Source organism: Pteropus medius, unplaced genomic scaffold (assembly GCF_902729225.1).
Source record: "Pteropus medius unplaced genomic scaffold, Ma_sr-lr_union100, whole genome shotgun sequence".
Classification (NCBI taxonomy): Eukaryota; Metazoa; Chordata; class Mammalia; order Chiroptera; family Pteropodidae; genus Pteropus; species Pteropus medius.
This window is the reverse complement of record NW_024354502.1, coordinates 23,396,391-23,412,624: the sequence shown is the minus strand read 5'-3', so window position 1 is coordinate 23,412,624 and position 16,234 is coordinate 23,396,391. Positions and strand designations below refer to the sequence as shown.

Sequence of the window (16,234 nt, the reverse complement as noted above, 5' to 3'; positions counted from 1 at the left end):
TTGTTTCGTAGTCCAGGACAGTAGTAGTAAGAGTCATCCATGGAGTGGACAAGTTTGAAAAACAAGTTGAATTAAAATCAGCAGAGCATGTGATTAGAATTGAATGGAGAAAAAGTCATCAAAAATGACTTCCAGGACTGTAGGTTGGATAACTGGGAGGGAGTGGTACTCCCAACAGAGGGAATATAGAAACCAAAGCCAATTAATTGGAGGAAAAACAGTTCTATTAGATGCAGGATGTTTTGTATTTAGCCTAAGAGAAGTTGGTTGTACCAGATTAAAGCTTAGAGAAAAGATCTGTATTTGGAAGTTATCAGTATATGGTGGTTAAAACTTTGAGGGTAGGTGAATCTACTGTAGAGTTGAAAAGATCAGTAGAATGAGCATAGAAATCTGGGGACCTCTCAACTTTCAAGGAGAAATAAAAGCCCATGAAAGAGACTAGAGAAGGAGGTTCTGGGTCACAGCAGCTGGGAGGTTTGCTCTCTGGTAATGTGCGGCAGTTTCATCAGAAATATTGAAATAGTTGCCTTATAGCAGTAAGTTGTGTAATAATAACAAGTACAAGATTTTTTTAAAGTACATTTGGATGGAAGTGGAGGAGTGGTGGTGGATGAGAGCTTCGGGAAGGGTTTCGTTAGAGGTTTTTCGTATTTTAACGATAGGAGAAATTTTAGTACAGGGATTGGCAAACTTTATTAAAGGGCCATACAGAAGTCAAAAATAGCCATAGACAATACGGAAATAAACTTTATTGACAAAAACTGGCATTGGGCCAGATTCATAATGTGCCTACCCTTGCTTTAGGATATCTATAGGAGAAAAGGGAAAAGATCTAAAATAAAGTAAAAGTTAAACATAAATGAGAGAGATTTAACTAATAGAGTAAGACCCTGGCAGTAGGGGCAGGGGAACCTTAGTCACAAGCGGATTGTCGGCCTTTAATTAAACATAGTTCCTCTCATCAGAGACCAGAGAAAGAGAAAGATCCTAATGGGATTTACTACTAAGGGTATAAATAAATGTAGAGGAACAATTAGCAAGTAAAATGAAAGTCTGAGGGAGGAAAAAATAATGAATTTTAGATTGGACTTATGAGAGCTTCCTAGAATTGCCAGGAGCTAGGGGAAAGAGAGATGATGAATGGGCAGAGCACAGAGTGTTTTTAGGGCAGTGAAACTACTCTGTATGATACTGTAATGGTGGGTAAATGTCACTGTACATTTGTCCAGACCCATAGACTGTACAGGACCAAGAGTGAGCCTTAAGGTAAACTATGGACTTTGAGTGATAATGACATGTCAATATAGGTTCATCAGTTGTAACAAATGTACCACTCTGGGGGTTAATGTTAATAATGGAGTAGTCTGCATGTTTGTAGGCAGGGGATATATGTAAATCTGTGTAAATTTCTGTACCTTCTGCTCAGTTTTGCTATGAACCTAAAACTGCTCTAAAAAATAAAGTCTACTTGAAAAAAAATAATAAGGTTCCTTGTATAGTACCTTAACACACAGTAATCATTCTGATATTTGTTGAATGTTTAGTGAACATACAGTTAAGTCTCTTTCTCTACCTGGGACTTCCCTGTGCCCAACCATCAGAACTTAACAGTAGAACCACTTAATGGAGTAGAGACTATCACATACTATGGCATTTCTTTTTCTGATTATATTCAGAAATCATCTTTTACATTTCTAAGTGAAAATGGGATGCCATCTAAATGCCCATTAGTTGGGGAAAGGATAAATAAAATGTGGTATGTTTGTACAATGGCATGTTAGACAGATTTTTAAAATGAAGTAAATAAAGCTACATTAATATATCAGTATGACTAGAATCTCAAAAACATGCTGAATAACAAAGAACAAGTTACAGAAAGATACAATATAATGCCATTTATGTAAATTTTATACTTGGGGAGACATAAATTTATAGAAAAATCTATTAGACACAAAAGAAGTTCATGATAGTGGTTACCCCTAGGGAGGTAGTACAGGAATGGGCTTGAGAAGGGGTGTAAAGGAACTTTAAGTTTTTCAATAGTATCTTTTACTTTAAAAAATCCAAAATAGATTTGTCAAAATGTCAATTCTTTTATGAGTTAAAAGATAGTACAGCATATACTCGTGTTTAGGCATGGAAAATATTTTGAAAGAGTACTAAAATATTAATACTGTTTTTTCTGAAGAGTGGTAAGAAGTTCATGTGAAAGAATACTTCATATCCAATGTCATTCAAAAAAAAAAGGATGGTACAGAGTTGATTGCTGCCTTTTTCCTATGAACAAAAATAGTGTTTTGCAATTAGGAACTGCATTTCTCTTATGATCGGATTATAGCTTGTTAGCTAAGTTGTGCAGGGTTTTATTTTGTTTTGTTTTTCTATTGGCTAATAAGTTTTGTAAACTTTTTGGTGGTTCACAAGACCTCCAAAATCATCCTAATGACTATGGTGCTGAGCAGAGAAGTAGCAGTTACCTAAATCGTTGCTTTCTGTAAGGATAGTCTAGGAATCTTGGCTGTCACCTGTGCAGAACAAACAAAAAGCACTTTTCCATAGAAAATTCATCCGTATGTTAAGTGTGACGAGATATCATCACTAATTTAACAGTCCTAATTCACTATTTTTGTCATGCAGGTTGTCATTTTCAATGACATTTCTTTTCAAATTCAGTTTTTTAATTAAACCTTTCTTTTGAGATGATTAGAAAGTCACATTCACTTGCAAGAAATAATACAGAGAGAGATCCTTGTGCCCTTTACCCAGTGTCCCCCAACAGCTTGAAAATTGTAATGAAGTATCACAACCAGGATATTAACATTGATGTACTCAGGATACAAAACATTTCTATCACTACAATAATCATGTTGCCCCTTTTTTATAGCCACCCTTCCCTCCTGTCCCCACCCACTTCCTAAACCCATAGCAACCAGTAATCTGTTCTCTATCTCTATAATTTTATCATTTAAAGAATGTTTTATGAATAGAATAACATAGGATGTAACCTTTGGTACCATTTTTTTTTCTTTTCACATCCAGACTGTTGTATGTATCATTAGTTTGTTCTTTTTATTTCTGAGTAGTAGCCCATGGGCTGGAGATACCTCAGTTTACAGGCATACCTCATTTTATTGCGCTTCACTTTATTGTGCATCACAGATGTTTCTTTTTTTACAAATTGAAGGCAAGACCCTCCACCAGCAAAAAGATTACAACTCACTTTATTGTAATATTCAATTTCGGTGGTCTGGAACCGAACCTGCAGTATCCCCGAGGTATGCCTGTACTTAACCCTTCTCCTGTTGAAGGATATCTGGGTTGTTTCCAGTTTGGGGCTGTTACATGACTAAAACTGCTGTAGACAGTCATGTATGTATTTTTGTGCGAACATAAATTTTCATTTCTCTGGGATAAATGCCTAGGAGTACAAATCCAGGGTTGTGTGATAGGTGCATATTCAATGTTTTAAGAAACTACTAAACTGTTTTCCAGAGTGGCTGTATCACTTTATATTCCCACTGGCAATGCATGAGTTATCTAATTTCTCTGAGTCCTCGCCAGCACTTGCTGTTGTTACTATTTTTTATTTTAGACATCCTGGTAGGTGTATAGTGATAACTCATTGTGGTTTTAACATGCATTTCTCTAATGGCTAATAAGGCTAATAACATCTCTTCATGTGCTACTTTGCCATTTATTTATCCTCTTTTGTGAAATGTCCTTTCATACCTTTTGCACATTTTCTAAGTGGATTGTTTGTTTTCTTTCTGTTGAATTTCAAGTGTTCAGTTACAGTCCAGATGAAAGTCCTTTGTTGGATATATGGTTTGCAAATATTTTCTACCACTCCGTAGCTTGTCAGGGCCAAATTTAACAGGGTCATATTCAATTTTAATGCAAATAGTTCTGCATTTAAACTCTGATATAAAACAGAATTACCTATCCAATGAGTTTTTTTTAAACCAGGATTTGCATAGCTCTCTAATTGATCTTGTAGTGAGTGATGAAAGATATAAGAAAAAGTGGTTGGTCATAGACAATAGGAGAATAAAGTTCCATGTACTTTATTTTGTAAGTATGTAACTTTAAGTCAGTTTTATTACTTGTTACTAATTTTTAGTATTTAGGAGATAAAGACAACCTAATGAATGAAGTTATTTCATAATTTCTAAATAATGAAAACTTAACCAATTGGTTCACTTTAACATTTTTTCTTTTAACATCAGGTTTCAGATGATGATAAAGAAAAAGGAGAAGGAGCTCTTCCAACAGGGAAATCTAAAAAGAAAAAGAAGAAAAAGAAGAAGCAAGGTGAAGATAACTCTCCTGCACAGGTAAACTATTAAAACAACAAACATCATTCATTCATTAAGCACCTACTGCTTAAATGAGAAAAGAAAATATACAGATGCTAAGAATGTGTAGAGATAAAAGACACAATATGAGGCATCAAATTGAAAAGCATTTGAAAAGTGACAGAATGTTTTAAAGCTTTTATACATCATACTGTAATAAAAACTGTTGGTCTAAAAAAAAATCATATCAAAGTTGTAATCCCAAAAGTAAATAAATAAAATTCTAAATTAGTCAGATGCTTTTGTTTTATGTTGTGAAATGGAAAAGGAGGTACAGTATTTTCACACGTAGAAAAATTCCCTTGAGTAACTTGAATTTAGCAAATTAGAATTTTAGCACAATTAGAAAACAGTGTGCATAAATAAGAGGCGTCTTTCACTTGACTCTGTGTTTGTTGTCTATTCCATTTAGTATCCTTTCCTGCCTTTTTGGCTTCTAACGGAAACTTTCTGTCACTCCTAAAATTTCCTTTTATTTTCTTTGATCTTCTCTATCTGGGAAAAAATTTTTAGATTATAATATAGATGAAAACAAAGATTTTAATTTCAAACATACTAGATTACTAGAAATATATATGGATTTATTTTTGAAAGCCCTATATCACCATTATATAACAACTTATGAAAATCTCATTCTTTACTTAAAACTAATTGTTTTCATTCCTTTAAATGTAGGAGACAGCCAGAACTTCTAGAAGACAGCCTACAAATAATTTTCCTATTTATTCTTTTTTGAAAAAGTTTCTGCTTAAGAAAATATATGTTCAGTTCTTTTTTGTTGTTGGAAACAGAACTCTCCATAAATGATACCAATTCATTGTCAATATTAGTTTTTTTTCTATAATAGTAATTAATTGGTGGACATTAAGGCTAATGTCACTAAGATCAATGGATATAAAAAAAAACTAAAACTACATAATAGATGTGCTTGTCTTGTAGCCAAGCTGATGAGAAATTATTGACAGCTACCCTTTCTTAGTAATACTATCTAAACCCATTTACCAAACTTTTTATGGATTTTTGTGACATAAATTATGGCCTTTACTAGTACTGCTTTTCTGGCTTGTGGATTAGGTGAGTTCCTTTTAAAAGAAATGGTTTGGGAGAAATGCATTCTGTAAATTTTAACTTAATTGGAAAAGGTCATTAAATTGCGAAAGTTCCTTTGGTATTTTGATACTCCTTTTAAAAATGTTTGATCTGTTTTATAGTGAATAAGTATATAGTGAATATATACTTATTATATATATACTTAATATAGTGAATAAGTATATAGGCTTTAGAGTCAGATGTTTTTAAATTTCGGTTCTGCCATTTACTAGTTTTTATTTGCACAAGTTACTTAACTACATAGGTTACTTTCAGAATTAAATGAGATATCTAGAAGGTTCTGTGTGAAGTACATAGCACATAGTATGCTATCCATAAGTGATTACATTTTTTAACTTGTTCTTTTTTTCAGTAAAGTTTTTTTTACTTGTTGCGCTGTGGTTGGTGAGGTTGGTGAGGTTACTCTTAGAGTTCAACTTAGCATGGAACTGACTCGTATCTTAACAAAATTTTGAAAAAGAATGGCCATTTATATGTATGAGTTTGCTAAAGAATAATTCACAATGATGGTTCTATTTAACATATTCTAGTTCATACTTACTTCACATACCTAAGCATGTAATGCGCTTCAGAATTATTTTGTTGAAACTTTTTAGAAGTCTGAAGTCCTAAATATGGAAATGTTAAAGCTTGGATAGGACCTTAGAAATTATCTAGGCAAATTTATTTTATAGTTGAAGAAACTAAGGTTCAGGGCGACTAACTGGTTTGTCTTTGAGATTATACAAATGGACTGTGTCATGGCCAAAACTGAAATTCCTGTCAATTTCTAAAGTCTAAGCTCAAGTATCAACTAATTTTCTTTGTACTTTCTTTTAAAGAAAAAACACTAGTTTATTTCGTTTGAGTTGCTTTAGTAAATTAGAGTGGTTCCCATTTTGAGATGTGAATGTATTGTTTTTTAATTCAAAATTAATTTAAATCCCTGCAGAAAGCAGGGGTGATGTATGTTCCAAATGTACCTATGTATTATAAATCTTCGAATAATTATTTTTATATGCTCTTTTAAACAGTTTGAACAGTTTTCTGAAATAAAAAAGTTTTGGAATATCTTCTGGATATTAGTACAACAAACCAAATAGATTTTAATTAGTAAAAATGGAGTGATTTATATCATCTAATAGACTGCTTTTCTCTGTAGGACCTAGAAGAATTAGAAAAAGAAATTAGAGAAGAGCTTCCAGTGAATACCTCTAAAGTCCGTCCAAAACAGGAAAAAGCTTTTTCTTTGAAAACCATAAGCACTAGTGATCCAGCTGAAGCACTCGTCAAAAATAGCCAGGTGAGATTTTGATATTTAAGGGGTAAAATTTTAATGACTCGAGAATTAATATTTTACTGAAGTACTGTGCTAAGCATTTAAAATACTCAAAATAATTTAGTCCTCAAAAGAAAAGTAAGGACCCATTATATAAATGAAGTTAGAGAAGTTGAATAAACTTGTCCAAAGCCCCATAACAGTGGCAAAACCAGAGTTGTTAGGCTATATTTTCTTTTATTAAATATCTAGGCATACAGGGGGCTGATAGATGGCTTAGAGAAAATGCGACTGGCTGCATTTTCCCCAGAGCATGCACTTAAATGACTAGGGTCCATCCTCTCAGAATGTAGCATTTGTTTAAATTTGAAATATATGTCTTCTATGGAAATTTTTGATGTGTCAGAAGGCACCATTTTTAAAAACATCTAGGCCAGTGACACAAAACTCTCATTTCTATTTAGGTGAATTATATCATATTAAAATATATTAAATTCTACTAGAGTTGCATGGTTCATTTATTTACTCATTCAAAAGAATTTATTGGGAACCTACTACACACACTATTTTAGATTCAAGGGATATATCAGAGAATAAAGCAGACCAAAAAATCTCTGCCTTTACAGAGCATACACATTTAATGAGACAACTTTAGACAAGAACCTAAATTACCACTAAGAAAAAATTTGTAACAATCTTATACTAAAAAAAAAAAATTTAATCATTCTTCCTATTTGGATTTTATGCTTTTATTTCTCTTAGAGCGTTCAATGCAATCTCAATATATCCATAGGTTTAATAGTAGGACTACAAAGCGTCATTTGACATTTCGATGTTTTACTGAAGTTATTTTCAGAAGCCATCTTGTAAAGAATATTTGAGTCCTTTTGCAATTTAACATAGATAACTGAAAGAACAGAGAGGGAAAGGAGATTAAAAATAAGTAATAAACTTTTGGGTATAAAATAAATACAGGAAACATTAAGAAAGCTGAACTGAACAATAAAAATGCTGCTTCAGATACCTGAAGAAGGGATCTAGCAGTTATCTGGGCACACAGTTTCCTCCTCTTGTTTCCTTTCCCATTGTGTTTTCTTGAACCCATAGAGCCTGGAAGAATAAGGAGCAAGAGAAACATTACTTACCCTTGTTTCTGTATTCAAAATAATCACAGGTAAAACTAAAGGGTAAGATGATCTACTCATCTATTAAAGCCTCGAGGCACTCCAGGTATTGGAAATTGATTCTATTATTACCTGGTTCTGGCTGTTCCTTAACACTTAGACCTCAGCAAGGCAAATCAGTTCATTTACCTCCTTTCTGTCCCCGGGTTAGAGGGGACAGGCAAGGCTCACAAGTCTAGCCGCTAAGCCTTATGATTTCACCACCAGGCTGGATAAAACTTTAAGATTTGGACCTGACTTTAATAGATGCTTTTATCAGCAGAACTAGTAACCATAGTCAGCTTTTGTCTGAGGCCATCTTTTTCCTGAGTCAGAAACTGAAGCTGTTGCTGCAGCTTTTTGAGATATCCCTACCTCTAGAGGAAAAAGCGGGGTATATCACCTACTGATAGCTCTGAAATTAGCTATTTTCTTTTTGTCTTTCAAATCAAAAAGTTTTAAAGAATTGAGAGTTGGTGGGAAGTGGACAGAACCATGGAATTGCTAACAAATAAAAAATCATGGAATTTATAATGAAAAAGAGAAATATAAATGTTAATAAAAATGGAATTATTTAGTGCTACTTGAGATTCAGTCAACATCTTGTAATTTTGAACCATCGTCCATTTTCATCTTGTGTATTTGTGGATATTGTAGGTAAAGATCTATTTGGTTATGTCACTAGAGGGCAGGCATGAGATGTCCTTCTGGAAACCATATTAGTATTTACTTGCTGCTAAATAGCCTTTTGGTGTATTTAATTTTATTTGAAATTTTTTACAAAAATAAAAATTAATTTTGTTCCAAAATAGCCTATCAAGACTCTTCCACCTGCTATTTCTACCGAGCCATCTGTTATTTTGTCAAAAAGTGATTCCGACAAGAGCTCTTCCCAAGTGCCACCGATGCTACAAGAGTCAGACAAATCCAAGTCAAGTACTAAGCAAAACAGTGTGCCTCCTTCACAGAGTAAGTGATTTAATTTCTGGTTCTTTTGTGTGTTCTCTGTACTGTTTGTAAGTATTAATGTCTAAGAAGTCTAATGGATTGACAGAGCAGCCTGTCTGTCTTTGGCAAAGGCTCAATTCCTTGGAACCTTGCGGACCTCCGTTGTGAGGGCCAAGCAGCTGAAATCACACCATGTGAGACTACGTGGCCAAGGACATACACAGAGGAGTACTTGGTGCTTGCCTGTGTCCTCCTCAATCCTGTGGTTCAACCAAATACTATATGGGGATTGAAAGAAAAAGAGGAAGGCAGACATAGATACTACTTTTACATTTTTGAGACATAACAGTATTTACTATCCTCCTAAACTTTTTCTTTTTTCTTTTCCTTTTTAGCCAAGTCTGAAACTAGCTGGGAATCTCCCAAACAAATAAAAAAGAAGAAAAAAGCCAGACGGGAAACGTGAATTTTCTTTTCCTGAATTGGACATGTGTTTGCAAACACTGTCTAGAAGATTATGCTGTTTATGCAATAATTTGTGAACATGTACAGAGTTTTATATAAATTTAAAACAGTTTTTAAAACAAAACTGTGAACACAACCACCATAAAAATGGAATCAAAGGAAAGTTAATTTATGAAATTAAGAGGTCAGCAGAATATACTACAGTGCTGGAAGACACTTGGGGAAAGTCTTTTCAATTTGATGAGAACGATCTTAACTTAAGAATATTATCCTGGTTTTACAGCAGTGCCCTGTTTACAACAGATTGTGCCCTATCTCATCTGCAGCTGAGGAATAAAGGATTCTGATTAGAGTGTTGCCTACAAATTAGGCAGCTTCTTGGATCTTATGCATGGAACTTATACCATTTGAATCTGTTTTATGCTTAAAGTGCTTTGATCAAATGCATAATATGCCATATCTTTACATATTTGTTGGTAGCAATTTGTATTAAAGGAATCACAAGTGCAAATAAAAAGTCATTTATTGTTTGTTTAACTAAACTGTCATGGTTTAGTTTACAATTTTTAAAAAGTTTCTAATTAAAACATTGAAAATGCAGTTGACTTACATGGCTTATGAAGTTATTTTTGATAGTCTTACATTACTTGAATTGTTCAAAGTACAGTATATTTTAAATTAAGAAAGGTAAACTGTATGTATTCATTTTATACTTTTAAGGGTCAGATTCACAAATAATGTTCTTGTTTATAATTTGAAAACTTTCAAGCAAAATGCAACTTATCTTTTTTCTTTCCCTAGCAATCTTCATTACTAATACTTTTTTGACTTTAAAAAAGAAATCCTTCACAAACTAATTATACAGACAGAACTTTGAGTATATGATGGAGAATGAAAAACTAGAGTCAGACAGCTTTAATTGACATTGTCAAGACCTCCAGTTATCAGGAATACATTTTTTTACTGCCTTAACCTGTAGTGCGTAGTATATGCATCAATTTCTTGAAGGGGATTCGTGTTTTTATAAGAAATTTCATGTAATTATTGCAATCATGGTCAAATAAGAAACGTTTCCTGCTTGAAACTGTATTGATTTAAATGATGTGTGAGACGTTTTACCATTTTCAGGCACTGTGTAACTCTATTGTAATAAAATGGCAGGTATCTTTGTAACTATAAATAGTGCATGCTCAGCCATGTACACTGTAAATAGCCTTTACCAAACGTGTTTGACAAGGACCATAATTAACATCACTTAGTGAATTGTGATAAAGAAAAAAAAGCCATGATTTATTTGATGTGATTGGCTTAATTGTTTTTATGTGGCTCCAAGAATGAAACTGTTTAGCTGTAACCAATGGTACTGATCTATCCATCCAACGTTGTCTTTATTATATTTGATTGTGGTTTGATAGTATTGCATTGTCAGACTAGGAAAGCTAAAGAAACAAAATGGTTTTAGTTTTGCTGAAAACTGGCCTTATTAATGGATAGCTTTCCTAACAAGCGATTATTAACTTATCAGGTGTTAACATCTGTTTCAGGAACATAGCAGTATGTTTACATGTTAGAAGTTTTGTTTAATTCTATGATATTTCTAAATTGATTTGTTTAAATAAATTCAGCAAATTGATAGCATTGTTTTTATTTGCTTCAGTAGTGGGGTAAATATGCTAAAGTGCCAAGAATGGATTTCTTCAAATGACTTTATTCTGTTAGCTTTACATAAACATTTCCTAAATAGATCCAAGGATTCCTAAGTTGCCAGCACTTTGTAAAGGTATGACAAAGAAGAATTCAGTAGGGGTCTATTATTTTAGGCTGTGCCAAAATACCTGTGCTCAAAAAATTTAATTGAACTCTCTCAACTCTACCTCACCCTTTCTTTATCTTTGAATTTTGTTGGCTGTGTCAAGTGTTGGACTTTATTTCTCCAGCTTAGTATCTCCCATCCATCCATCTATACCAGGTATTAGAGACACTGTCTTTTAAAGAGAGATAAAGTGTGGAGATGGAGAAATGCATTGCTAAATTGGGGTGGATCCGGTATGGAGATACTTATGTTCTTTCTCTCTGGCTCAAGAACTAGGACATGGATTTTATATTTTATGAAATGACATCTCTGAGTGATAAAATTAATAAGTTTATTCTCTTTTACATGCATGAGGTGCAAACTCTTGCACTATTAAAGTATTATTGCTCATTGCTCTTTACCTGTCCCAGAGGTCTTTATGTGACATGAAAGCAGTTACTAGAATCTGAACACAAGAACTGTCCCTCATCATCAACTCAGAAGGCACTAAAATCATGGTAGTCATTCAGGGAGGAGGGGAGAGAGGAGCCTTTTGTCCTCTGGAGGCTTGGTTTAGATGTTCCCCAAACTGTTGAGTAGGAAGAAAACTGACCCCATTAGTCTCCGTCAGGCCTGGAGGGGACCCTTGTTCTGGTTAGCACATAAGGCTCCTAGAGAAACTACTTAAAAACCTTACTAGTCCTTCCTGTCTCCACATATTTACTGAAAATCCTTCCCTATTCTGGAGCAGGGATAGCGATTTAGGGTTCCCCCAGACAGGTACCCTACCTATCTGTTCCCTAAACTAAGCAAAATAGCAGTTGAGAGAGTCCAAAAAAAGTATCGAAATAAAATGCCATTAATGTAATTCACCATGTTTACTCCGTGCATGCATTTTGTTGGGGCAGGGGGACGGCAGAAATAATTCCTCTGAATCTAATGGTATTATTCGATAGGCTAATCCAGTTTGTATTTGGGTTAAAGATATTGAAGGGCAATATTTAACTACAGAGTCTAGTTTTTCTTAAAAATAGCCCTCAATATAGTATGGAATATCTTTCAAAATTTAGAATTTAGGTTTAAGATTTCTGATAGATGTCTTAAGTCTTTCCTGTAAACGCATTGCACAAACTGGAATTACTTTCCAAAAGACTTAGGGAATGCAAATATGTTATTTGTAAAATGCATTGAGTATTGTAAATAAAACCATTTTTGTTTTGTTTAAATTGCTCGTTATAGTTCTCTTATGGGAAGGGACTTCTCAGTCAATTTGCATCCTAAGCTAAAGTCAGTTACTTTTTGACTTGATATTTCTTTCTAAAACAAAGATGCACTTGCAGCTTTACCAGTGAAAAGTCAAATAATTGGAATTAAGCATCTCTTAGAATGTCCCCGTTTGTGACACTTCAGTGTTCTCTGTGGGAAACAGCTCCCATCTTACATCATGTTAGCAGTAGATGCAACTGCCACCTGGTACGTTGTATCAATTGTATCAATCTTTTAGGTTAAAACTAGACTCAAATTTGGCATTATGTATTTGTTTGGCTGTGACCCCAAACAATAGCAACTTAAACAAGATAGAAGTTTATTTCTCTCATGTGTGAATGAAAGTCTGGGAAGGCCGTCCAGGGCTACTGTGACACTGCAGGGTTAGGGGGTCCAGGTTCCTTCTGTGCTGCTGCTCCCTGTTCTCAACAGATTGCTTTCGTATCATGGTTGCAGAACCTGCACCAGCTAGAAATGTCCTACGAGCATTTCTGCCCCCTCCCTTTAAGAACACTTCTTTCAAGTTAATACACATCGCGTAGACTTATCAACCCGAACGTAATCACTTGATCCCTAGCTGCAAAGAGGAATTGGAAATAATCTTTATTCTGGGCTGTCATGGGTCAAATTAACATTTCGGGATTCATTACTGAGGAAGCAGCAGGGAATTGGACACTGCGCACAGCTAGTTGTCTCTGTCACCGGGTTGACATACCCTGTTGTGTATCCTGCACCAAGCATCATTTTTAAGGTCAGTTTTAGATTTTCCTGCTGAGCAGAGATTTTGAAATCTTTTGGATGCTGCTCAGAGTAGCAGCTAATAATGTTCCAATTTCTGTGTAATAGGTTCTGGCAGAAATTTCTGCCATTCAATGACTGCTTTAAATTCCAGGGACAGGCTGAAAGAAACAGCCTGCTATCACACCTGTTCTGCAAGTATAGATTATAACAAATTTCAACAGATGAATTACCCTGTCATATAAAGAAAGTATTCTTTGAAAAAAAATAAGGCATTACTACTATTTTTTCTAAATAATTTAACAGAATGATTTCTAACTGTAGCGTTAAGACAGATGTATGTTGTGCATTGTAAAATGTTGGCTAATAACAGTTACAGTACTGACTTTTATGAATAGGCTAATTTGATGAAAAATTTAAGTAGGTTCAAGGTCATTCCCATGATAATGGCATTCTTATTTGTATATATGTGCTTTCCTTTTTTTTATTGTATCAAAGCATTCAAAATGAATATGTGTAAGATGTACATAAATTATAAAGTGTAATAAAATGAACACCTCTGAAACCACCATTCTGCTTAAGAAATAGAACATTACCAGTTAAGGAATTTTGGTGGAGAGCTTGACTGTTGTCTTTGGGTAACCGGGTCATAGGGGCAAAGGCATGGATGAAAATAGCTGTTCTCAAATGACCCAACGTGGCATGGGTCTTTTTTGGTGCAAAAACTGGCTAAGGGTCTCAGGTGGCATCCAGCCTCATCTCAGAACGGTGTCAGGGCAGCCTCACTGGTGCTCCTTCCTCAAGTCATTATACTGATGGACTGGCAAATTGTAATATATAGAGAGACAATGACTGGATGTGCATGGTGCCCCGAGTTGTGTAGTGCACAAGACATTGCAGCCTTTCCCTGAGGAAGGATAGAGCTGGGCTCCAGACATGAGCTTCCTCCCAGGGAGTCAGGCGAGCAGCAGTGCCCCAGTTCGGGGGAGGGTTGTTTCTGAAGTTTGTCGAGAGACTGCAGACATTAGACAAGCACCACAAGAAAGTTTATGGCAAAACAGCAAGAGCTGTTAGTAACTTATGATCAGGGAATTATGAATAATTTCTTTCTCTTCTAAACTAAAAATACCATGGGATTACCTGGAAAAGTTATAACTATTCCCATTTCTCTTCAAAATTGAAAAGACCACAATAATGAAAGATGGAAGAAAACTGCCATAGCACTGGAACTAGAAAAGGAGGTATTTCTGTTATCAGCAAATCAAATCAGTAATTTATCAAAAGAATAAAACTGATCAAAGATGCGAGTGTGGGCTGGTTCCGGAAATCTATTAACATCATTTTATCACAAGTTTAAAGCAGAAAAAGTATATATGATCATGACACTGCTGAAGAAGTATTTCACCAAATCCAATAATCATTTCAAATTTAGATTTAAAAAAATTTATAAATAGATGAAATACTAAAGTCATCTTGATTAAAATCAGAGCAAGGCAGGGTTTCCTGCTAGCCAATATTGTCTTAGAGATGTGTTGGGAGATTTTCCCAGGGCCAAGAAACTAAAGAGGCTGACAACTCCATCATTACATCAGGAGTTTATAAAGGGAACTTAACATATGAGATGCGTGGCAGGTGCTAAAGGAATATAGAACTGGCAGGATGGATGGGGTACAGGAGCAAGACCTGCTCCAGATAAGGGGAAATGCCTTCCATGCTTGCTGGGGCGGAGCAAGGGCCTGGTCCAGAAACCAGCACACCTGGGGCATGGGAGAGGGGTCGGTCAGCCAGTCTCCAAGGGGATTTATGGGAAGAGATGTCTGTCCGGCCGGGACTATCTACAGGGTCCAGCAGCGGCCCCTCATGGAACAGCCTCTCCTCCACAAGAGGTTACTAACAACTAAAACTGTCATATCTAGAAATACATTTTTCAAGGGAGACATAGACCAAATGAAAACTGCAGTCTTATTGAAAGACAGAAAGCAATCTGACAAAGGAAAAGCTGTATCATTATTTAGAAAACAAAAATACCAGTCTTTCCAAAATTAACATGTACATTTAGTTCAGCTTCAATTAGAACACAACAGATTTTTTAAAGTACCTCAAAGATTATGAAAACGAATTATTCGAAAAAAGATCAAGTAAGAAAAAGTAGTGGGCAGCAGCAGGAAAGGGGCAGAGACTTAGCTTCATGAACACCAGGTATCAGAAAAAAAATATGAAATGGCTTGTATCTGCCAGGGTTCTTAGTTATAAAACCCAGAATTCCCTTTGGCTAGTTCAAGCTGAAAAGGAATCTGGAGGCACCAGAGATCCAGGCCCTTACCCCACCAGGAATAGCCACATTCGGAAGCCGCTCTAGCAAAAACCACCAGCTCCTGTGAGAACTGAATGCCTGCACACCAGCGCTGCTGCCTCAGCACGGCTGTGAGCCACCCTGCCATGGTCCACAGCTGCTTCTGCTCTGGCCGCCTCTTTCCTTCACTTCTTTCTTAGTGTTCGGCAGAGGCAAGTGTGATCATGGCTGTCAGTAGCAAAGGATGCTGGAGTTTGAACTTTGGCTATGTGGGAACCTTCAAACATAAAAAATATTCAAAATTCATTTATTGAGCTGCCAAAACCTGATCAATGTCCACTACAACAATGTCGTGACCACACATGAATTCATTTCTTTAGCATTTTGCTTTAATCCCAGCTCACTTTGCTTAGCCTGATAGAACTATGACTCACTTTTATTTTCTCCACCAGGTCCTCCTACCTGTACATACACTGCATGTCCACTCCTTCAATCATTAAGCCCTTAGGACATGAGGGTCTGGTCAGCACCAAACTCACTTAAGAATAAAGCTTCAGGTCTATCAATCATGACCAAGAGACAATACAATAACCGAACTTCAAACGAGAATAAGGTCTTAGTCAAACAAAGATCGCACCTGGGCCTCAGTTGTGTTTCAGCTCCAGACTAAAGGAAGTGGAACGGCCCCACAGACCACATCCCCTGGAAACCAGACAGAACGATGCCGTGACTGACATCAGGACCTGGTGCCATGATCGATCGCCTCCTACTTCAGCCCTGACCAATCAGTAAAGCCCACGACCCCAACTACCACAGTAACCACGACTGATTTCTCCCTTATGT

At 35.5% G+C, this 16,234-nt stretch overlaps 1 protein-coding gene across 6 annotated transcripts in view; it reads left to right on the top strand.

The window, feature by feature from the left end:
• The window catches only part of MTDH (metadherin), a 53,084-nt gene extending 42,149 nt beyond the window's left edge, over positions 1-10,935 (top strand). For all 6 annotated transcript variants that reach the window (XM_039853829.1, XM_039853832.1, XM_039853830.1 and 3 more), the window contains 4 exons: positions 4,230-4,337; positions 6,610-6,750; positions 8,702-8,858; positions 9,233-10,935. In XM_039853829.1, the coding sequence (XP_039709763.1) occupies positions 4,230-4,337; positions 6,610-6,750; positions 8,702-8,858; positions 9,233-9,303 (477 nt within the window). In that variant the 3' untranslated portion in view covers positions 9,304-10,935. The remainder of the gene's footprint in view (positions 1-4,229; positions 4,338-6,609; positions 6,751-8,701; positions 8,859-9,232) is intronic.
• Positions 10,936-16,234: the final 5,299 nt, after the last annotated feature.